The sequence below is a fragment of the Ictalurus punctatus genome, chromosome 17 (assembly GCF_001660625.3).
Source record: "Ictalurus punctatus breed USDA103 chromosome 17, Coco_2.0, whole genome shotgun sequence".
In the NCBI taxonomy this organism is placed as follows: domain Eukaryota; kingdom Metazoa; phylum Chordata; class Actinopteri; order Siluriformes; family Ictaluridae; genus Ictalurus; species Ictalurus punctatus.
Genome location: NC_030432.2, coordinates 10,841,702 through 10,865,894, shown reverse-complemented (window position 1 = coordinate 10,865,894; position 24,193 = coordinate 10,841,702). Strand labels below are relative to the sequence as shown.

The window sequence follows — 24,193 nt, the reverse complement described above, 5'->3', positions numbered from 1 at the left end:
TTCCACCACCGGAAAAGTCTTCAGGATAGAAGAGTTTGCGCTTTCCAGTTTCGGTGTAACATGACAAGCTGGGTTTTCTTTTGTCCTAATTTCAAGAGAGATGAAAAAAGAGAGGCTGGTGAAGGAATGACACTGTTTATAGCTGTTGTTTTTTTTTTTGTTGTTTTTTTTTTTTAAATAACTTGTGTAGTGGATGTTCCACAATGTTAAATGAAACAATAAACAGCTAAAATGCACATTAATAAAGTGAAAATTCATTAATAAAGTAAGAATTGTAAGAAATGTTTGTCAAACTGGTGGCTGGTATAAGAGGAATAAAACACTTCAGGAAGTCAGCCCTGTCATATTTTATTCCTTACACATATTTAGTGCACGAAATACAATGCTACAAGGCATCATTACCATGGGTGTATAAATAAAATAATTCCAACAGTAAACTATTACTAAAACCTGAATCTGAGCAGGTTGTCGGACTCGATCGACAATTCTGATTAACAATTCAACTTTTGAATTTGATTGACAACTTCAGATTGACACTGGTCTGGACGAATTTAAACTTCTCCCATATGTCTGTCGGATTCACTTGTTACTCTGGAAAGGAGGGTAAATGTTCAGTTACAGTACACCGAACATGGAAATGAAAACCATGACAAAATACAGCATCACAGATTATTATTATACTGCACTGTCCAGTAGAAAAGCACTTTAAAAAAGTATAGCCACTGAAAAAGTATAGCCACTTAAAATAAAAATCAAAAGAATCTCAGCATTGAGGTTTTGAGGCTCACACTTACCCATAATTGATCCCAGTATTAGAAATCAAACACAGCACTTCTGCTCTAAAATGATTTATGTACATTCTTTGTCACATACTGTGTGGGACAATGGGAATCAAAAAAGGAATAATAGTCAGATTCCTGATTACGACCCGAACGCAGAGTGCTTCCAAGTAGAGAACTTACACACATTACACTGAACTTCACACCTCAGCAACGGCCGACAGGCTGAAATGGCTCAGGCCAATCAAAACAAGGCACTGTGTTTAGTAATCCTGCTGAGTTTTTGTTCACGTGGGCAACGGAGTTAGTGATGTATTGACTGTAAGAGATGTGCAGAATAGTTCCACAATATAAACAAGTATAATTTAGCCTCAAATAAATAGCGTGTTGGTTGACAGCAGATTGGAAGGTTGCATACATTAACATGTGAAACAGTCAACCCCATGTCACTAGTCCCAAGTGCATCCTGGGATGGATTTCAGGGCAGTCTGTGCAGACAGACCTGTGAGTTGAGCACCCCCTGCTGGTTTGGACAGAGACCAGTTCAACCATGGGTCTTCTGTGTCTCTCAGAGATTTCAGTAAGGTGGCAACATAGGATGTGAGCATTGTGGGAGTTAAATATCAGAGTTTGTTGGCGTACAGAGTGTCTTCATCGCTTTCACTGTCGTCCTGGAACTCGTTGCTCAGCAGGGACTTCTTGGAGCCCATGGACGTGAGCCGGATCTCGTCTTCATAGTCATCCCGGTGCTGGCGCAGACGGTGGAAGCCGTCCTTCTGTCTGTTGGACTTGGCTGAGCACACGCACCAGATGATGCAGGCAGTAATGGCCAGAGCAGTCATAGCCGCAGCTGAAGAAAAAAAAAAAAAAGAAAAGAAAGAAAGAAAGAAAGAAAACAAAACCTCACAATCAAATTGTCTTCCTCGCTTCCAATATGTTATCAGTTTTCCCTCATCATTTAGAGCCATTCAAATTAGGGGCCCCTGCTATCCAGATTTCCTCTTACCTGCAGATGCCACCACTAACTCTCGTGGTAAACCGAAGATGCGGTTGTCCATATCAAACTCAATAACAATGGAGACCGCTGCCTCATACGATGAGACAATCACCTGGACGAGGCAAAATGAAAACAATGATGGACTAATTACAGAAATCATATACATTTAGATTGAAAAAAAAAGTGTGTTCCAAAAATGGATGCTTTGATTCCGGTTTTTGTTTTCATAAATAATAATGCATTAGTGTTAACGATGCCAGAGCAGCCTACTCAGTGCTCAATACAATGCACCTGGACCTGCAGCTGGTTGAATTCAGCTCAACCGCTTATTGGATTTTATTGGATTGCAGTTCCAGTGTACTGTCCCACAGTAATTCAATATCTCCATTAGATGCGGAAGTATGATTTAAGCTCAGGCATCCGACACGATACAAGTGACATTTATTCCATTTCTATTTCTGCTGCGTGCTGCACATGGCCATAAACACTACAAAAACAATATCCATGCTTTGTTATGTAGTGTATAGCCCATAATTTAAACAACACAAGCTATAGATCTGCCTGTAGAACTATTGCTAGACTTCATGAAGATTATGACTAAGAGCTTTAAAACACAGTTTTAAAACACACACAGACACACACACACACACACACACACACACACACACACACACACAACAAAGGGATTCGTTTTAAAGTCCACATGAAGTGTCTTCGGCTTTATTCGATGTGTTGACATAATTTCAAATGAAACAGGAAGTCAGTGGCATCTCACCCTTTTTTAAACAGCCAATAGCGTTTAGCTTACCTCACAGCCTGGGCTAAGCCGTACTTGACGATTAGTACTATAGATTTTTATAATGTTGGGGGCAGGACACTTCAGATTCTAGAAAGCATTTGGATTGAACCGAAAATCTGATGAGAAGCTGAAGTACGGAAGTCAACGGAATTGTTGATCCATAATGGTGGAAGAGATAGACTGTAAATTTTGAATCCACATATCTTCTAAATGCGAATCTTGATGTTTTGGAGTACAACCTACCTTAAGGCTAACATATTCATACTAAAAACCACAAAACTTAAATTTGGATTTAATTTCCTGTTTCACATGCAAGATCTGTGATGTGTCAATCAACATTCTCTATCCTAATCCTATGCTCATTCAGAGTTTTAGGCCAATATAAGAGTGATACTGAGACTATCAGATTCCTAGTACTCATGAGAATTCTCAAACCTTCTGTCGTTGCTGTTGATATCCCTCTGCTACTGCTTCAATGCTGTGTGATCCTGGAGCCAGCAGGGCGTGGAAGTATCCTCCCTCATTGGTGAACACTCGCACACCACCATTCAGCACGATCATCGCCCCCACTATAGGCTTGCCATTCTTGTCCATTACAATTCCACGAACTCCTTTGTGCACCTACAAGAAAAGAAAGACATTGTAGAGACGGTTTAAGTGGAAAAGGCTCACAGTCTTAACAAGAAACAACAAGTTTTATCATCCGGCCATTTGGCCATATAGAGGACAGGTAGCATGTAAGAATGTAAGCAGGAGCCATGTACATGTATGATATTTAGAGACCGAGCAATGGATTATGGACAGAAGGAAAAAACTAACTGACCTCTACCAGCATGCTGAGCAGAGACTTCCTGTTCTCAGCCCAAAGGGTGGGCAGCTGATCAGCTGGGGGGAACAGGCAACAGCTGGTATATACTGTAATCTCAGGACAGTGACCAAAGTCCACACTGAAGTCCTGTAATGCAACCAACTATCACTTAGGCATCACAAGGAAGTTAAACAGAAACAAACTGAACAGAAATATACTGTATATTTCAGGAATGGTCCGAAAAATGTCTGCCACTTCACTGGGGAGTCCGCCAAGTGACATTTTACGAGTCCTTTATGAGCAATGACTTTTTCCAGTAAGGACATGTTTTTTCCAACTCTTGGGCAAAGTTGCATTAGCTCATGTTGTGCATCACACGGCCTTTGTTCTGGCCGTGGGTACACCAACCAAGAACATCACATCCAATCAGGAAACACTGATAAGAGGTTTCCTGGCTGTAGACAGGAAAATGTACCATAGACCATGTCCCACCCTCTCAGCCAGACTTGCACAAAGTCTCTAGATTTTAGTATCCAACCTCCTTAGATTGTTAAAAAAAAAAGTTAATATAATAAAAATCCATGGATCTGCTTCAGATTTGTTATACAAACATAGTTCAAATATTAAGCACATTACACAAATATATACCATATTTATATTCACACTTATACCTGAATGTTAGCTCAAACCAGCTAAACTATGTTAAGTGTAGATTCAAATGATTTTTACATCATATTAATCACACCTTTCCATTATTTATGTTTGATCAGTCAATTACTACGTTTACATGGATAGCAGTAATCTAATTATTGACCTTATTCTGTGTAAGACATTATTGTGATTAAGGTGTTTACATGAGTTGCCTTTAGAATGTTCCCGTTTTGCATGTTATAGAACATAGAGTGATTAACGGCACACGTCATTACGTCCCCATGCCACGTCTGACGACTGCTTGAAGCCGTGGGCTGCATCCGAAACCGCATACTTACCTACACGTATTTCTCCTACTATATAAGCAGGTAAGTACGCGGTTTCGTACACAGCCGTGCTCTCTTGTTTTCAGTCAAACGGTTGAGCACTGCCATGTGTGTACGTGTCCTGTCGAAAAATGTGGTGAAAACTCCCACACGACGTTAATAGTGTGATTAAGGTGTGCACATGTCTGTAATACACGTCGATAATGCGACTAAACAGGAGTACTCCACATGTCTTAATTCGATTAGTGTTTACTTAAGGTCATCAATAATCACTGTTTACATGGTAGTTTCTTTATCAGAGTGTCATCTTAATCGGGTTACTATCGGATTATTGTCATCCATGTAAACTTACTGAATTAGGCTGAGCACTATCATCAAATTATAACTTTACAAAAACAATAGATATGATAGGGATTCCATGTTGCTTGGTTGAGCTTTTAAATTAAAATGAAATCGCAGACCTCTCAGCTATTTATCACACCCACCTAGAGGTCTGCAGATCGTAATTTGAGAACCACAGATCTACACAAGAAGAGGAGACTAAAATTGTCATTCGTATTTAACGTTATTCTGTGTCAAGGCCTTTTTATATGGCAGTGGGGAATTTTCTATTTTATTTATATATGGGTTTTAATCCTCTTATGACATCCACTGTAATGTACATTCTTATTTTGTACCCTGTTTACCAATTCAAACAAGACTGATGAAGTGTGTTAGATTATTTCTGGAAGTAAATTACAGAAGGGCCACAATTTCTAAAATGACTACAGTATAATTTACCTTCATGCTGCCCATGTGACTGTGCATCTCTGCTGCCCGCAACACTCCATCAGGGATGTTTCCCACTGAAATAAAATGAGTCATTGAAAGAGAGCATTTGTTTATATATTTAAATATAGAAAACATTAAGGCTCTTTAAGCTCTCAATTACATAATAGCTGCTCATCACTTTGTGTTCCATAATTACAATGATAAACCTGATGCAACAAAAAGAGCATTCACTGAAGTGAGAAGTATTATAAATACAAAACCAATTCAAACTAAATATATTTACAGTGTAAGAAGCAGTATAACCTAGTGTACATACTCTGGCCGTTGTTTGGGCATCCAGCGTCTCCTAAATGCATTGTGGGATGGTTGTTGGCATATACGGTAGCCAAATACCTCAGGGTACTCTCATATTCAACTGGAAATAAACAGCAATAATTAAAACCTTGCCAAAAAATGTCCATAAGCTGCCACCACTAAAAGCAATTGTATTCCCAGATCCTAGGAGAAATAAACGAGACCTGGTTGAACTGGTTTGTCGTAGGGGTAGGTAACCAGTACAGAGCCTCCGTCCAAAGCCACTGACAGAGTGAAGCCCTTCTCCTGTATCAGATCCATCACAGCACGAGTCTCAGGCTGAGCTTCTGCGGAGCGCTGGGATGCATTACCTATAAAACACCAAAATCCACAATACAATCTGGATACTATTTGTCATAAGTACTTAAAGGGATCTTAATCAATTCTAAAACAACGTAAATACAGATATTCTTTAAAACACCCATGACTGGAGATCTGGATCCTCCGTGCCCAGGTACACTGGACATGCGGCAAGAAAACAAGCCAGATGGGACACCAGTCCATCACAGGGTACCATACACACATTCACATACTCATTCATACCTAGGAGCAATTTAGCATAGCCTATCCACCAGCATGTACTTGGAAGGTGGGAGGAAACTGGAGAACCCAGAGGAAACCCACATGCATGTCCACACAGACAGTAACCAAAACTTAGGTTTGTACCACAGTGCCACCCAGTAAGCAGTAGTTTTGCTGGGTGAGCTGATTGTTTGCTTGCAATTCAAATGTTTGAAATTTTCACAAATGCTTACCAAAGAAATCAGTGTCGAGATCTTTGCCATGTGCATTGGTCATACCCAAAGTGGAGGAGCAGTCTCTTTCTTTAGCGAGCTCACGACCGTCTGGGTTAATGGAAGGAAGGATAATGATTCTTGTCTTGTTGATTAACTGAGGGGGAAAGAGAGAAAAAGTGGCAGATGAATTTGATGGTCATTTGTGATTAGACCACAATGTTGAACACTCTGTGCACTTTATTAGGAACACCTGCACATTCATCCCGTTATCTAAACAGCTATTCAAGTGGCAGCACCACAATGCAAAAATAAATAAATAAATGAATAAATCATGCAGTTCAGTTAGACAAACATCAGAATGAAGAAAAAGTGTGAACTCTGTGACTTTGATCGTAGCATTGATGGACTCAAACCAGATGGGCTGGTTTGAGTATTTCAGAAACTGCTGATCTGCTGGAATTTTCACACACACACACACACACACACACACACACACACACACACACACACACACACCAGTCTCTAGTGTTTAGAATTTAAATGTTGACCAATAGGATGGAGACAAACAAGTTATCATTTGTCAGATGAGACTGTCTCACCGTGGTAACAGCAGCATTCTTGCCATAGTTGATACACAGATAAGCAGCAAACTCCAGCAGCAGCTCCGTGCCCACCGGAGCATTTCCATGGATGCCAGCCACAAACCGGATCTTGGGCTTGGACGGCTCTGGCACCTCAGGGGTGTTTGTGATCTCCAGGGCCCAGATGTTCCTGACCTCCACACTTTGACCAAGACTAGACAGAATAAAACAAGGTCACTGCTCTGAACCTGTGCCTGTGCCTGTGAAAAAGAAACCAATATACTGCTGGCAAGAGTGGCCTGTAATCAGACTGGGAAATTACAGGAAAGTGCAACTAGGTCTTAGTTTCGAAGTCTTATTTTGTTTTAGTTCCAACTACTGTCTCCTTTGGTCCAATTATTCACATCTCCCTGAATGCTAGACAAGAGCAAATCATGGTATGTCGTTTTGGCCGCAGTATGAAATCAGACTGCACAGGCATTTGGCCTCATTCTTTCTCTGCTTTTTGTGTTCTACGCTCGACACTTGGCAGCCACTGATATGTTCCAGAGATGATCACAAACCCGTAAAATGCAAGTGTATAAACAGGAACATACACTCACCACTGGCAACAGCTGCTCAGATTGCTCAATCACGTATTCAACAGCGAGTTATTTTGCAACTGACTTGCAAAATATGTCGTCTTAGCATAATCTACAACAGCTGTAAACATACTGTATGCATTTCTTTCCACATATTCACAATCTTCCCTGAGGGCATGTCCTCATTATTTTCAAGTACACTGTGATCTTAACTGAGACAGAGAAGCTCAAACGTTATTCACTAGCTGCATTACAGACATAATATTCATTCGCTGAAAAGACTTGGAGTTGGCAGAGGATGTGGTTTTTGGTTTAGACAAACAGGAGAGGCTTCAGTACTGGCTTGTCTATACAATTTGAATCCACCGATTGTGGACTCATCATGCATTCATATTAGCATTTAAACGAAGACTGGCTGCACAGGAAAGTTGGGATTAATTAGGAATAAGCATTTTGATAGTTTTTTTTTTATGATAAAGTCAGCTGTTATGAGTGGATGTGAGAGTCCAGCACCTGCGTAGAGAAGTGATATTGGGGAAGTTGAGATTGAGGCTTCGCAGGAACTCGGACAGCTCCCTGCAGCCACGATAGCGGAAGCTGGTCGTGGTGTCTATGCTCTGGATGAGCTGGTCCAGTCCAGGTCCCACCGAGAGCTGCTTGATGAAGCTCTGGAACTCCTCCTCACTGGAGTCTGGATGGACAACAGGGCTGCTCGTGTCACTCTGTATGCGGGTCAGCTTAAAGTCCACAACCTCCGCGTCACCGTCAGGCACAGTGGCGTACGTGACAATAGACTTGTAGCTGGAGAGATTCATTCACAATCAAATTATTTCATTCGCTCTATTTTAATCTCACAAAAATGGATTGAGATGATTAAAAAAAAAGCCAATCTAACAGGAAAGCATTTACAAATAAACTTAAAAAGGTACCATCTGAGTAATCTTCTTACACACAAAAGTCTACTTTTCTATGTACATTATGATTGGCAGAGTTTTTATCTAAACCTCACAGCTAAATGATAAATCCAACAGGAGGTTTAAGTACAGAGAATGCAGGAAATTACATCTCCATAGTCAAGAGCAGAGAGAAACAGTGCTTAAACAGCTTTTATATAGGACATCTGAAAACCTGCCATATCTGTTTAGCCTACGTTTACATCTTGAAATTTTTCTATAAAATGTTTATTCTCAATTTCAAAGATAAAGAAGGCTAACTTATCACATGGAAATAATAAAACACAGGAGCATGCTGTTATAGGAAAATAATCAGCAATGGGGTGTCATCATGTGGCCGAAACACAGTTTCACTGAGTCACTGTTACAACCCTGAGGTTGATTATTTGACAATAACAGTATGTCCCAGTGTGTTTTATTCCTCTTATACCACAGTAATTTGCAAACAATTACAATTTTTATTTTAGTAATGATAATTAACAGCACATCATAGTTTTAACTGGTAGGTTCTGTTATTAGTGGTATAACTGTTATAAACAGTCTCTCTTTTTTCCTTCTCTTATTAAATTAATAAGAAAAACCATGAAGCTTGTAACAGTACAGGAAAAACCTGGAAAGCAGCACAAAGTCTTTACTGACTTTTACTAAGCACTGACAGAGACTCCTTCCATAAATGTTAAATAGCCTTCTTACACCTCACCTAGAGGTCGCCTGATTTATCGGCACTGATAACTGATTGCTGGAACATTTTACGGTACAAGAGCGGCCTCTAGAGGCGAAATAAAATCTGACAAATTTTGTTGTGTTATTTGAAGTGTTTTTTCATTCATTTTGGATGTCTCCATTCATGTGTGTTATTTGGAACATTACTTTTTGGTTCAGTTTGGATGTATACCTTTTATTGACTAATATTTATTCATAGTTAATATATATTAATATTATATATTTATTAAAATAAAATTAAAGTACAGTACATTTTCATGGTACAAATCAGTACTGTTTATTTTTTTAAATAAAGTTCAGAAATATTCTACTTGGAGTGTTATGTTTTCATTCAGTATCGATTTTAAAAACCATCGGTTGATTAATCGGTTATCAGCAGGTACTGCCCCACTTAGTTATCGGTATTGCTAAAATCGGTCGACCTCTAACCTCACCATATTAAATAACAACAAAATAATTTTTTAAAAATCTGTTTATTACTAGGCTTAAATGTTTGTGGAGAATCTGCTGTAAAAGTCTTATTAGAACCAGTTCATTAACATATACCTTTGATTTGCCTTACAGTTGGCACTATTGTCACTATTGTGTTATAGAAAATTCATCAACACCTTCTGACCAATTATATTCAAGTACACCGTGGTATACATCTATTAAAATCTATTCCAACACGTGCAGTCAGGTAGCTTACCCTTGAGCGGAGGCAGTTAGGTGGTATGTTCCAGGTACAAGCAGACGCCAGTAATCTCCAGCTCTGTTGGTGGTGACAGGGTGGTTGATGCCTTCTACAGTGATGGTGGCATTGGGGATACCAGTCCCATCCTTACTGTCACTAACCATCCCCTTCACTCCTCTGTGTACCTACAGATCATGAGTATAAATAATTTAAAAAAAAGGTGATGTATGCACACTGAATACAAATAGAAAGAGTAAGAAAGAATGAAAGAGGTGTGGAAAGAAAGAAAGAGAAGCAGACAGATAAAGAGTGATGAACCTGGTGAATAAACTGCAGCAGAGATCTCCGGTTGTGCTCCCAATACTGTGGCAGCTCGTGTGCTGGAGGATACTTCACACAGCCCAGCTCTATAGTCACCTCAAAGCAGTTAGTGTTAAGATAGTTCCAGTCCTGCATACCACCTAGAAAAGACACACAAAACACAATGCTCACTCACACAGGCTATGAATAAACGAAGAAAGCATGAACTCATTACTGCGGAGTAAAAACCGCCTTCTATTTTAGGCTACATGCATCTATTCTTGTGTTTCATTCTAAATATGTGCTTTGGGATTTGATCATAATGACATGATAAAGGCAAACAGCCTGCACATTACTAAAATAATTAAAGTTTATATTGTTGCAGATGTCCCCTAAGGCAATTGTCTTTGGAAACATTTAGTGGTGCGTTTTCATTGCAGGAGTCTTCTCAGGAATCCGGAAAATGATTTCATGATTCCAGGAACTTCCCAGGATTCGTCCAGACTGCTGGAGGCATGATGCTTTCAGCAACATGTGAAACTGTGCTTGCTGCATGCGTCTTGTTCAAAAAGATACATTAATGCATAACGTCCTGTCAACAAAACAAAGGCAATTAAGAATAAAACTTCGATTTTACCCTCCTTTGTGTTCGTTGTAAATTTGCAGGATGGTGATGTTTGCATCACTTGTTATTGTGCATACACTGGCCACATTAATAGGAACATGTACCCCTGCTCATTCATGCAATTATCCAATCAGCCAATCACGTGGCAGCAGCAGCATGCATTTGCTTGACTTGTATTTTCATAAAATCGCGCAGATACACGTCAAGATCTTTACATCATACATCAGAACGAGGAAATAACTTCTCAGTGACTTTGACTGCGGTATGGCTGTTGTGCCAGATTGGATGGTTTGAGTTTTTGATATCAGAAACTGCTGATCTCCTTGGATTTTCACACACATAACACTTTTTTTTTTTTTTTTAAATGGTGTGAAAAACAAAACACATCCAGTGATTGGTTATCACTGATTATTGATTAGAGATGGAGAATAGCCATACTGGTTCATGCTGATAGGAAGGCTACAGTAACTCTTTACAACCATGGTGAGCAGAAAAACATCTCAGAAGTAATAACATGTCAAAGACTCTGGCAGTTAAAATGAACTTATAAAATGACAGTGAAGCTATTTTCCAAACAGGTACAAGTGTTCCTTTTAAAGGAGCCCATGACTGTATATAATGGTTGCAATCCTTTAACCTGAACCTCGTCCAAGAACTGTGTGATTCTGGTTCAGGATACACCTGGAACTTAAGTCCTTACAGTTTTCTGATGTGTATTATGTCTCTGTATTTTGCCTCTTACCAGGCACATTGTACCAAGCAGCCCCATTAGTAATACCGTCCCTGAAGTACTCGTCTGGGTATTCTTTTACATCTTTACAAGGGTGCCCTTTATGCATCAGTGGATTTTCCTAAAACATAAGAAAAGTCTTTTGTGCCAAGTTTATCCAGACAACGAGTTAACAGGTTAATGATTATGCTTGGAAATGGGGAATAAATCCAAGAATAGCTCGTACTCACCCGCGAGTAAGCAAGGGCGACCATTTTAAACGTAGCATCATCTGGAGACCCGCTGTATCTACTGATGCCCTCTGGATCATCGTCATACGGGTAATTCACCACAAGAGATCCTAAAAAGACACAAAGACAGGAATGTACATGAGTACTTATTGCCATATCCTAACTCACCTGTCCATGAACTTGATAAACCTTAGAAATTGATATTTACCTCCGTGCAGGTTAGCCGACAGCACAAATGGGTAGCTTTTAGCCCAGTTCATCACTGCTATGGTCTCCGGCTGTCTGGGTTCGGTAATGGTTTGGAACTGGTCAGGAAAATTGCGGTTTAGGTCGTAGTTGTTGCTGTTATTACGCCCTTGTACGCCACCAACATCCCCTGTGGATGATCACATGTTTAATATGTTGCATTACTGGGTAATTTACGTAGGGAGCAAATAGTAAAAGTAAGGTTTATAATGCATAAGAAGAAAACAAAGAACACTAAGCATCAAATTGCAATCCCATTAAAATCATATAAGGTTGAAGGGCAAGTTTTTAACTATTCCTTACCCTCTTGTGCAATTTCATAGCCATCTGGGTTCATGGAGGGCATGATGTGGATGCGGGTGTTGTTGACGAGCTGAGTGACCTCAGGGTCGCTGCCATAGTTACGGCACAGGTACTCGATCAGGTTTAGAAGCAGCTCTCGTCCCACCACTTCATTGCCGTGCATGTTAGCAATGTACTTAAACTCTGGTTCACCTAAAGGAAGCATTGAATCAATACATTTCAATTTACATTTATACACTACATTTCAATATACAATGCAGACCTTACACTTGTTTCACACGCGTTATGAGAACGTATTCAATATTTAACATTATTTAGTAAGAGGTAAAGAACCGCAGCACCTTGCTCGTGTTGGCCCGGGTTGTCAGAGATCTCCATGACCCAAAGCAAACGGTCCTGAACGGACTTGCCAATGGAGTAGAGACGTGTGATGGAGGGATACTTAGCGTTGAATCTCTGCAGGAAGAGCTCCATGTCGCTGTTGTGGTGATGGCGGAACTCCTGAGGCTGCTGCGGCTGTGGCTCTGGCTCTGGCACAGAGCTGGTTGAAGACACATCAGTAGCCCCTGTACTGTCACTGGGTATGCTGGAGCTGGAATGACTGTTGCTGCTATTGGTTATAGGGGTGGTAGAGGGTGTAGTAGACAAAGTGGTTGTGGGGCTCACATCATCATTGCTTAGAGGTGCTAGTGTGAAGTTGAGTTCTGTAGCTTTGCCTTTAATTACTTGCACTCCAGGCACAGTCATTGGAACACACCTAAGACACACAAGGAAAGCAAACACTGAAACATCTTCCCCAAAAGGTGTGTACAGTGTTTAACAAATATGGAAACAATGTTTTAGGGGAAGTTTTTATACAGCAGATAATGCTGCTTTATTAATTAGATGCGTGTTAGGGTGGTCATATCCCTCTAAATATTACAGTGAAATTTTAATTAGATGTATTGACATAGACAGAATAAACATTAGCACTAGATCTACACTATGCATTTGCATTACAAAAATTCATAAGAAACTTTTCATATGATGTGGTTTTATCGATTTACCCAAACTAATCTAGTTTTTGGTGCTGATCTTAGGAAATAAATCTCAGCTAAATATGTTCAACATCTGCTTTCATCATCAAGTTTTAATAGTTTTAATGTCTTGGAATACACAAAAAGGGCAAATCTAAATTATCTACCTTTTCACTGTTCTATATTCATTCTATATGGTACCGTACCATTATAGCATTTATAATATACTCAATACATTTTTGTATTTACTTTGAAAATAGATTCATTCATTCACACACTACAGACAAGTTGGAAATGCCAATCAGCCTTCAAAGAACATGTTTTTGGACTGGTAGAAGAAACCCCCGAAGCATGTGGAGAACATGCAGGCTGACCTTGAACAATAAATAAATTAAGAAATAACTTCTGAAAGGCTGCATTTAAATCCCCCAACATCGTTGCTTTATTTAGTATACACACACACACACACACACACACACACACACACACACACACACACACACACACACACACACACACACTACTGCTAATATCATTAGCAAAGAGCAAGCTCTAAAAAGAGAAGTTGCATGTCTAGTCTTGTTACAGTCAGATGCTGCATCATGACTGGACAAAGGCTTACTCAGAGGCTACAGCTGTGATATTGTAGGTTCCTGGCAGCAGCAGTCTGTAATAGTCACCAAAGTGACCAGTGGTTATGTTGTGGTTAATGCCTGCCACCAAGATGACTGCATCAGAAAGAGGAGCGCCGGTTCTGGCTTCATGGACAAAACCTTTTACACCAATGTGAACCTGAAAAAAGATCAGGATTAGTCAACATTACACACGTATGCAGATGCATGCTTGTTACTCAAATGCAGGCTACAACTCGGTGCTTAAATGATCACACCTGCTCCATGTAAGCCAGCAGAGACTCTCGGTTGTTCTCCCACTCTGTTCTTAACTCTGAAGCGGGGGGATACTTGCAGCAACTCAGCTCCATGGTGATTTCCAAGCAGTTCCCTTTTAAATAATTGTAGTCCTGCATTCCTCCTTGAAGAAATACAATAGATAAATAGATATGATTGATGTCACCACGTGCACAAATGTGAGTCTGTGAAAAAACATGCTTAAATGCAAAACCAACTAACAGACTTTCATATGATTTAATGACTGACGTCATGGCACAAAGCATTGCAGTAGCAGGCAGTGATCACGTCTCACAATCAGTAAACAGTGAGATTATGCAATGGCACTCCGCCACAAAGTGCTCAGTGAGTAATCCTCTCTCAAATGAGATGCCTCGGGTGAAGGGCTACCTTGGCAATGGGAGTTGAAACCTCATTAAACACACAAGAAACCCAACTCCTTACAAACAAAGAGATTCTTCACTCTTCCCTCTCACCGGCCCCGAAAGCGTAAGTTACAAGCATCTAAAAGTTTGGTCCAACAGCTGAAATACAACTAACTAAAAATATAGATCCATGTTTAGAGGCCAGAACGTGTAGAATAGGTTTGGCATTGTCACAATAACAGTCATAATCTCAAAAATCTCAGATTTGTTAAAAATGAAAATGTCTATTTGGAAAAGTCCCCTTAAGTAACATTATTAGTTTTCATTAACATCTTAAGTCACTCTGGATAAAGGCGTCTGCCAAATGCTGCAACGTAATGTAACATCGGCCATTACGGATCTAATGTAAATTCCTTAATGGTATTTGGTTTATTATTTTTAGAAAATCAATTAACAAAGTGTTACTTTGTTAATACTTAAGTTAACTTGTTTATTAATGCTGAAGTTCATGGTTTGACAAACAAGTTAAATAAATCCGTTAGAGTAAACCTAATGTAAACTGTTATTTACGTATGAGCTACAAGAACAGAAAATATGCATGGGGGGATGTTTTTTTTTTTTTAATTACAAAAATAAATAAATAAATCCCCCTATTTTCTGTTCTTGTAGCTCATATGTAAATAACAGTTTACATTAGGGTTACTCTAATGGATTTATTTAACTTGTTGAGTGTCTCTGCCTTTATTTTGGTTGGAAAAAAGTGATGCCTAACAGAATAACTGACCACAAATAAAGCTTCACTTATCCTGGCCTAAAACGTGCAAGGACACTGAGTTGGGAAGGACGAACAAAAAGCTCACGAGCGTTACAAAAATAAATAAATAAATAAATAAATAAATAAATAAATAAATAAATAAATTTTTAAAAAGGGGGAAGTGCAGAACAAAAAAATGATCTCCATTATGCAGCTTTACACTATCAGACTAGTGGGTTTACATCTCAGTTCATTCTAACAGAAGAAATTAGATTAAGTTATCACATGCCAAGTAGTATTGTGGTGAACTTTCACTTCACAATGGATTTTAATACGATTCATATCTAAAACTGATATACATAAGACAATCACTCATAGTCCTATGAGCGTAAGCATACTTGACTTTAGGTTATATCTACAAGAGCTACAAATTTATAGACATGTGTGGATGAATTACCCTCAGCTATATCCTCAATACAGTGCTCTGACGGCATTATATTCCATTCGGTGTCTTCAACACTCTAAATCTGTGTGCAGGTAAAAGCCCTCATCTTTCAGTCCAGTGCACTATATTACATCAACCCTGCAAGCAAACTACGAGCCCATAAAAAACATGCCTGCACACATCACTCTACCACATCTTGGTCTTTCCACCTTCCTCTCAGCAGACCCTGTAAACTGAACTCCCTCTCAGACCTATTTTGCTTCCCTGTTTAACAAATGGGTTAAGACGGTTGAACGCACTGTTCTTCCGTTACCTAATAAAACACACACCCAGCAATATCTCTGGATTAATCAGTCACAAAGCGACATAAAAAAAACAAGGTCGACACCCTTGTCTGCTACTTTAAATGTCCGGCTTAAGACATCTTTTGAGAGCGCTTGATATTGTTAAAGGCACAATGTGAATGTGTTAATGTTATTGTGAATAAGCCACAAAGGGTTAGGGTTAGTTCTGCTTTATGATTTCCTGCATTTTCGGTTTAAGGGCAGTGGTAGTTCATAGGCCAGTGTTATAAGCAGCTGACATTTTATTATTAGCTTCATTCTGTAGTCAGAGAGCTTAGACCAGTTAATTATAAGCTAAACGGCATTACGTTTTCCAGATGAAAAATTCATGCTCTTAGTCCCCATGTTCATAAACAAGATTCATGAAAGGTCAGTGTGAGCTGGATGGGACTGCATATATGAAAATAAACTGTAAAGGAGTTTATTTTGCGTTTTATACACCGTTCTGTTTCTCAGTGATCTCTCAGGCAGATCAAACATTAAAGGAGACCTATTTGGACCCTTTTTACAAGATGTAATATAACTCTCAGGTGTCCCCAGAACGTGTCTGAAGTTTCAGTTCAAAATACCCCACGGATCATTTATTATACAATGCTGAAAATGCCCCTTTTTGGGTGGCAGTAAAAACACGTTGTTTTCATGTGTGATTCTTTAAATGCAAATAATAATAATAATAATAATAATAATAATAATAATAATAACAACAACAACTTTAATTAATAATGCACTTTTCTTACACTGAAAATGCTACAAGATTGAATAAACACATAACATACAACAGCAACAACAAATGAGCTGCTGCTCCCCACCCCCGGAAGAGAACAGCTCATGCTTTGGATACTACAGCAACAACATTAGACATGGAATCTGATAATCTCATTCACAAAGCAGTCTGGTGTAAAATGATTCACAAAAATGATCTATTTTTTGGGGCACATTTCCTTCAAAAATAAAACTTCTCCACTGCGTCTTCAGTGGCTCTGATGCCGGGAGTACATGAAGACTCTTATGTTCATTCTTACAGCCTACAACACAACACTTACAAAGCTTACGAAACTGAGACATTCTTCTCATCACTGTAACTGCTCCAGCACAGAGAACATAGCGGACAGTTTGCAGCTCACTCAGGGGAGGAGCTATGATAATAGGTCAGAGTCCGTCACCAGTCATGGGCGGGGCCTGTTCTAATGTGACATCACATTGGAAAGAAAACACAAACGAGTCATTTTGAGACACACTGTATAAACGGGGATTTACGGGGAATATAAAAAACAAACAAACAAGCAAACAAAAAAAAAAAAAGGAGTGGGTGGATTTTTAACATTGTAGGGTGGTTGTGTTTACACACTGCCAACACATTTATGTACACATTTATGTTCAAACACCATGTAAAAGTCAATTTTGCACAATCGGTCCACTTTAAATGTCAATATGCATGGCGCAAAACACACAACTCAAGTCACCTGATGTTTGCTTTACTTCACGTAATGAAAAGGATGCAAATATTGCTTTTTGTTCAGCCTAAAAATGTGGATTTCAAGAATAAAGTCTTATACTCCTTCAATCCGATCAGTTCAGCTTAGACTGTAGTTGATGTCATTTCCATGTTCGTTATGCTATACCTTTAGGCTTAGACTCATAAGAAATGTGTGCTGCACAATTAGCAGGAAATAAAATCATTCCTAACAGCAGGAAACTGAGGTATATAACTACATGGTCTTTGTGTACAACATTCTTTACAACCTTTCCTTAAAGCAGATGCCTCCCAAAATAAACCTGTTCAGCTGACAAATGGGAAGATATTTCAACGAAAGGCAGAAAAAGTACGGAATCGTAAATAATACCGGGCTGTCTATTATAGCACATGTCTATTTTGTTTAGTAGATGTTATATATTAATATATGTACATACAGTATTTCTTACTTGAGCTACCACAAGAAAAATGTGCAGATGGAAAATAAAAGGCTTTGACTATACAATATGTACTTTGAAAAGAATTTGAATATACACTTACTGGGCACTTTATAAGGAACACCTGTACACCTACTCATTCATGCAACTATCTAAATCAGCCAATCATGTGGCAGCAGTGCAACACATAAAATCATGTCGATATGGGCCAACGGCTTCGGGTAATGTTCACATCAACCATCAGAATGTTCCAAAAGGGCTGGTTTGAGTATTTATATAAGTGCTGATTTCCTGGGATTTTCACACACAACAGATTCTATAGTTTACTCAGAATTGTACAATAAAATAAATAAATAAATATTCAATGAGCAACAATTCTGTATGGAAATACCTTGTTGATGAGACAGGTCAACAGAGAATGGCCAAGAACGGTTCAAGCTCACAGAAAGGTTACAGTAACACAGATAAACTCTCTATACAATTGTGGCGAGCTGAAAAGCATCTCAGAACACACAACACGTCGAACCTTGAGGAAGATGGGCTACAACAGCAGACGAACATGTCAGGTTCCACTTCTGTCAGCCAAGAACCGAAAACTGAGGCTGCAGTGGGTGCAGACTCACCAAAACTGGACAGTTGAAGACTGTTGCCAATTAACCTCCAGCTGTTTCTTTTTAGTAACACTTACTTTTCAAGCCTTTTGTTGCCCCGTCCCTACATTTTTTGACACGTGTTGCAGCCATCAAATTCAAAATGACCTTTTTTTTTTCTCCTTCTTCTTAAAATGGTACATTTCCTCAGTTTAAACATTGGATATGTTTTCTATGTTCTATTGTGAATAAGATTTGGGTTTATGAGATTTGCAAACCTTTGCATTCTATTTTTATTGACATTTTACACAGAGTGTAAAACATGAGTGTACAATATGTACAAGTGCATATTAGAATTCTGATTGAGCCATAAACCTGATGTACCATTAAAATGGTGTAGTCTTGTGTAAAGTTCAGTGCGTGGTCTGCATCTCTATTTGATCAATATCCATGTCGAACAAATCCATACACGCTGTTCCAGGTTTTAGAACTGCACACCTGAAATCATTTCTACGCCCCATCAGCTCCAAATAAACAACATCCTGGTGCCAGAAGAATTCAAAGAAATCTCTATTCAGGTGCAAAAGATGGCTCAGATTTCAGGACACAATGCAGCTCAGGTTGCTGCGCTGAGATCAATGTGATGGCTTGAGTATGCTAGCTTTAAACTGACGTTACAATGGCTTATAAAGAAAAGTATCAGAACACAGCAGGACGCTACAACTATGGCAGAAATACTGGGTTTTGGATTGCCAGCTCTACATTTATTCCTCTCAGAGGTTCTGGTTCCTAATACAGCTACTAATACATGATCCAAAAACAGACATTGTCTTATGAAGTGCTAGTAGCAAAGATGGTGGTAAAAAACAACAACAACAAGGTCAATAGTGTGCCTTTGCCAATGATTGAGAACAAAAGGACTGAAATGATGTCTCCACTAGCTAAACAGATATTCAGTGCATCAGTTCAACGTACTCAACTGTTTCAACATGTCTGTAAATGCAGTTAAGGATGAATGTAAAATATAATTACAAACAGTAGCGAGACTTGCCAGTTTTTTGGAAAAGCTGTTAATTTAAAGGAATTAAGGGCCAGACTGCTCAATGCTTTTATAATAACCAGGCTTGCCCTCAGTGCCATATAGTAACATAGTTCCTGGCAATGTCATTATTTGCCCTAGTTCATTGAATGTTATTCTACTAGCACTGGAGGAAATAAAAGAAGAAGTATGTGGAAAAGACTGTGCCAAAAGTTTAAAAGATCACAAAGAAAACACATTTTAAAATCAATAGAAAGGAATGTAGCAGGATTACAAGGATAATACACCAGAAATGAATCACAAAATTTAAACCCAGACTATTAATAGCTTATGTGTGGTGGTCTTGGAAAACCCTTCACATGGTGAAATTTGGGCGTTTATATAGTTTTCCATGCATCTCACACAGAAATAAAAGTTCTAGCATTTTAAAATCCGGTTACCCCAAAAGTCAAAATGAAGAAAAACGCATTTAAAGATTTAATTCCATTTACACTGAAAACTGCTATACCTACCTCTACATTCCTCATCTAATATTTTCTTCTTATGCTGGTTACCGAAACCTTTATCAGGTCATTTAAACTTTTTAAAACTGCTGTAATATTTAGAGAATGTTTAAGCACTTTTCTTTTTTGTTTTAATGATGTACTGGCACAGGAACATCATATAACTGGTTATAGACTCAACCGATTACATTTATGTCTGTTTCTCTGTGGAATGTTACTCAGCAAAAACATGATCGAACTGTGAGAAAAGCACATTCAACTAGCAAGGTTGTAGACATCTTTAGTCAAACGGACAGCATTTCTGGTGCATTTGTTAAACGGATTCCTTATACTAAATAGAGTACTCTTTGCGGGCAGATGCCAAGGCAAGGACAGACAGTAGCCTAAATAAAAACATTTATTGGTGAAATATATTTAGATTCTTTTAAAACAAAAACCCGTCACACATAAAAATCAGTCATTTATGAGTAAGAAGATCAGTTGACCACACCTGAGGGCTTTATTTTTGGGGAAGAATAAAAACTTGTGCAAGATATATGTTTTTAGACCCAAGCTGAATGGTGAGGTATGTGATAGCAGTTACCTGGAACATCGTACCACTGGGCACCATTAGTGATGCCATCCTTGAAGGTCTCGTCAGGTTCTCCAGCACACTTGGGCTCCCCTGTCTTCATGATCGGGTGATTCCTGGCATAAACCAGTGCTAGGTAGCGGAAGAGAGCGTCGTCAGGAGAGCTGCTGTAGATGCCAGTAGAGGTGTGCTGGGTTGAGTCATCAAATGGGTAACTGGCCACTACGGTACCACCATGCAAATTTCCAGACAAGACAAACCTGAAAAACAAGGTAACAGACTTTTAAATCGGCCTGTCAACGGCAGAACGGTACACAGAAGAAACATCTGGCTTGCAGCTTGATGTTTTTATAACTTGATGGGGAGATCTGACTTGCAAATGGACACAGACTACAAAGCCTATGACTTACACTTAGACTCTGACTTAACTAACTAAAATTGTATACAGAGGGAAAAAAAAAAACTGTTAATTTTTTTTTTTAATGAAAAAAGCACCCTAACACAGCTTATTTAGGTCGGTCACGATAATTACATATGGACATGACTACGATCATTTTTGATGGCCTCGATATTGCCCATTGTGTTTGCTTACAGAAGAATGAAAGTCACCAAAATTTGAGCCATTCACGCTTCTTCTGTCCTCTCGTCTGCTCCTGGGCTGTCAATTTAAAATTGCAACTTTGAATATTAGACAAATTTAAGATATAAATGCACATTCCAATGCATTTTTTTTAAGTTTAAGATGTGTAGCAAGCACTAGCACAGATTTTAACTAAAACATATTGTTGAAAAAAATGACGCAAGATATTAACGATGCACTAACAATTTTTAAAGAAGAAAAATCTAGAAAGAATAGTTTGTTTCTCAAATAATCCAGTCATTGTCAATAATGTCGGGTAGTGTACTCATTGTAATATTATTTCAGGAGATCAGGTTTTCAAAATAAGGACCGTTTTCACATATTTTTCTTCATACAAGTTTAATATACAAAATGTGTGAATATTTGGTTAGTTTTTTTTTGCATTTTCTTGTCAAATAAAAATGCTGTTGCCTTATATTCAGTGTTGTTTTAGTTAATCATATGACATGATGGAATATCGACTAAATTTAAAGGATATTTTCATCAGAAGACAAAAACTATTTTTTGATCCCAATTCCAATGTCTGAATATTCTTAAGAATTTAAAGTGCATTGCTCTTTGAAAGGGTGCACCTGCATTATTATGCGATTATTATCATCATATCAGTGGGACAAAATGGTCTTAAAATGACAACATCTAGTTTATCGCAATTATTTCTGGGACAATATAACGTCCAACAAAAGTAGTTATCGTGACAGGTCTAAGGTTTATTAATATTGCAAGATGGGATAGTAATGGATTTCTGGACTCGACTCGGACTCCACCGGTTGGGAATCTGGACTCGACTCGGACTCCACCAGTCGAGAATCTGGACTCGACTCCGACTCCACCAGTCGAGAATCTGGACTCGACTCCGACTCCACCAGTCGAGAATCTGGACTCGACTCCGACTCCACCAGTCGGGAATCTGGACTCGACTCGGACTCCACAGGTCGGGAATCTGGACTCGACTCGGACTCCACAGGTCGGGAATCTGGACTCGACTCGGACTCCACAGGTCGGGAATCTGGACTTGAAATTGTCTTGACGCTACACCAGTGGTCACCAATCCTCTTCCTTGAGATCTACGTTCTCGTAGATTTCATCTCCAATCAAAATCGAACAGACCTGTTTTAGTTGATCAAGAACTTCTTAAGGCAACGATTAGATGGTCAGATGGGCATAATGGATGGAGCTAAAGTCTTCAGGATGGTAAATCTCCAGGAACAGTGCTGGTAACCACTGACCTACAGGTTGGGAATCTGGACTTGATTCAGACTTGGGGAATCTGGGGTTTACTCATAATCAATAGACTGGTCTCAGACTCGTGAAAACTAACTCCTAACCAAGTCTGGTATTATGCAGTACTCATATTAGCTAAATCCAGTACGGCTCACAGTGGACAATGTGCAGTGTACATGTCATTATTTTATACTCTATCTAGTGCACCTATACACGATGATGGAAACTACTGGGAAGTGAACAGTTATGATTGATAATGTATGATGTTACTTGCATCAGGAAAAAGTGGCGAAACAAAACAATAGAAACTGAATTCGTCAAATGTGCAAAAACTTCTACATGAAATCAGTTTTATTTTAGTACTATTTCTGTTTTCCTACACCCTATAGATGATAGAAACATAAACCCCACACTTTATTTAGTCAGCAGGAATGATTAAGCGCTTTGGTTACTGAAAGCAACAGCTGGGTGAATCTGCTTACTTGTTATTCAGAATCCACTTCATCATGGCCGTGTTTTCTGGGACTTCATCTTCATTCACGGTTATCTGAATGAACTGGTCTGGAAAGTTCCTGTTAAGGTCGCGGTTTTTGGCGTTATTTCTGCCCCCGGTTTGTCCTATACAGTCGCCCTCCACCGACTTTTCAAAGCCGTCTGGGTTCATGCTCGGCATGATGTAAATATCCGTGTTGTTGACGAGTTCCGTGACCCGCGGATCCACTCCGTACCCCCTCAGCAGATACTCCAGCAGATAGACCAGCACCTGGCGTGAGATCGTCTCGTCCCCGTGCATGTTCCCCACGTATTTGAATTTGGGTTTGCCCGGCACGTCGCTTAAAGGCTCCTTGGTGATCCGCATCACCCATAACTCCCTGTTCCCAACCGAGCGGCCGATGCTGCTTAAATTAGCGATGTGTGGATAACTCCGGGCCAGAGCTTTCAGACGGCCGGTGAGCTGAACATAATTATAGTAAGTATTATAGGTCTCCAGTTCCTCCGGTTCTGCTGTGCTGCTCTGAGGAGCTTCGTTGCTGACAGAGGAGACAAAAACAACAAGAAAGAGAGCGAGGAAACAGCCGGCTTTCCTCACTGCTGAACACACTTTGTGGTCCGACATGTCGTCGTAATTTTGCTTCCTTTAGTCATGAAAGCTCAAACTAGCAGCTGTCCGATACCAGGACTGAGACTACACCTAGCTCTGGAGTAGATGTTTAATGCTGGTAACTTCCTGTTTAGCTCAGAAGGGGCGGGGCTTATTAGGGTGCACAGGAAGCAACGGTGTACATCACAACTTCCGGTATATTTTTCGATTTCAGAAATAAAAGTCCGTCTTTCCACACCGCGGGGGCAGAAGGTATTTCATTAACAAGGAATTCATTTAGTAAAATTATTTTCTTACTCAATTAAATAATAAATAAATCAAATAAATCAATCAAATAAAAAACTTGGAGAACAGTGTAGTGACTAAAGTGTTAATTATAATTGTAAGTGTTATTGATCATTTGACTTTATGATTAATCATTTTGATGTACAAATGTTGCTAGCTTTTATAATTGATAATCTATCTATTTACACACGCACGCGCGCATTGGTGGGTAGAGTAGCCTAAAATTGTACTTACTACAAGTAAAACTACTTATAAAAAATAATTAGGCTACTCAATAACAGTAAAATGAATAATGTTAATAATTACTTGAGTAAGAGTAATAAAGATTCCAA

The 24,193-nt window shown here is 39.1% G+C and overlaps 1 protein-coding gene across 1 annotated transcript in view; it reads right to left on the bottom strand.

Annotated features, from left to right (window-relative positions):
- cpda (carboxypeptidase D, a) overlaps window positions 1-23,718 on the bottom strand; it is a 25,614-nt gene extending 1,896 nt beyond the window's left edge. The window contains exons 1-21 of the mRNA XM_017490888.2: window positions 22,957-23,718; window positions 20,626-20,873; window positions 14,073-14,215; window positions 13,806-13,975; window positions 12,509-12,924; window positions 12,168-12,359; window positions 11,827-11,994; window positions 11,619-11,728; window positions 11,401-11,509; window positions 10,052-10,194; window positions 9,749-9,918; window positions 7,898-8,185; window positions 6,822-7,017; window positions 6,241-6,376; window positions 5,650-5,796; window positions 5,448-5,546; window positions 5,141-5,205; window positions 3,399-3,530; window positions 3,011-3,196; window positions 1,786-1,888; window positions 1-1,629 (exon numbers count right to left, since the gene is read on the bottom strand). The exon at window positions 1-1,629 is cut by the window's left edge and continues 1,896 nt beyond it. Coding sequence (XP_017346377.1) covers window positions 1,403-1,629; window positions 1,786-1,888; window positions 3,011-3,196; window positions 3,399-3,530; window positions 5,141-5,205; window positions 5,448-5,546; window positions 5,650-5,796; window positions 6,241-6,376; window positions 6,822-7,017; window positions 7,898-8,185; window positions 9,749-9,918; window positions 10,052-10,194; window positions 11,401-11,509; window positions 11,619-11,728; window positions 11,827-11,994; window positions 12,168-12,359; window positions 12,509-12,924; window positions 13,806-13,975; window positions 14,073-14,215; window positions 20,626-20,873; window positions 22,957-23,591 — 4,083 coding nt within the window. The 5' untranslated portion in view covers window positions 23,592-23,718 and the 3' untranslated portion in view covers window positions 1-1,402. The remainder of the gene's footprint in view (window positions 1,630-1,785; window positions 1,889-3,010; window positions 3,197-3,398; window positions 3,531-5,140; window positions 5,206-5,447; window positions 5,547-5,649; window positions 5,797-6,240; window positions 6,377-6,821; window positions 7,018-7,897; window positions 8,186-9,748; window positions 9,919-10,051; window positions 10,195-11,400; window positions 11,510-11,618; window positions 11,729-11,826; window positions 11,995-12,167; window positions 12,360-12,508; window positions 12,925-13,805; window positions 13,976-14,072; window positions 14,216-20,625; window positions 20,874-22,956) is intronic.
- Between the last annotated feature and the right edge of the window lie 475 nt (window positions 23,719-24,193).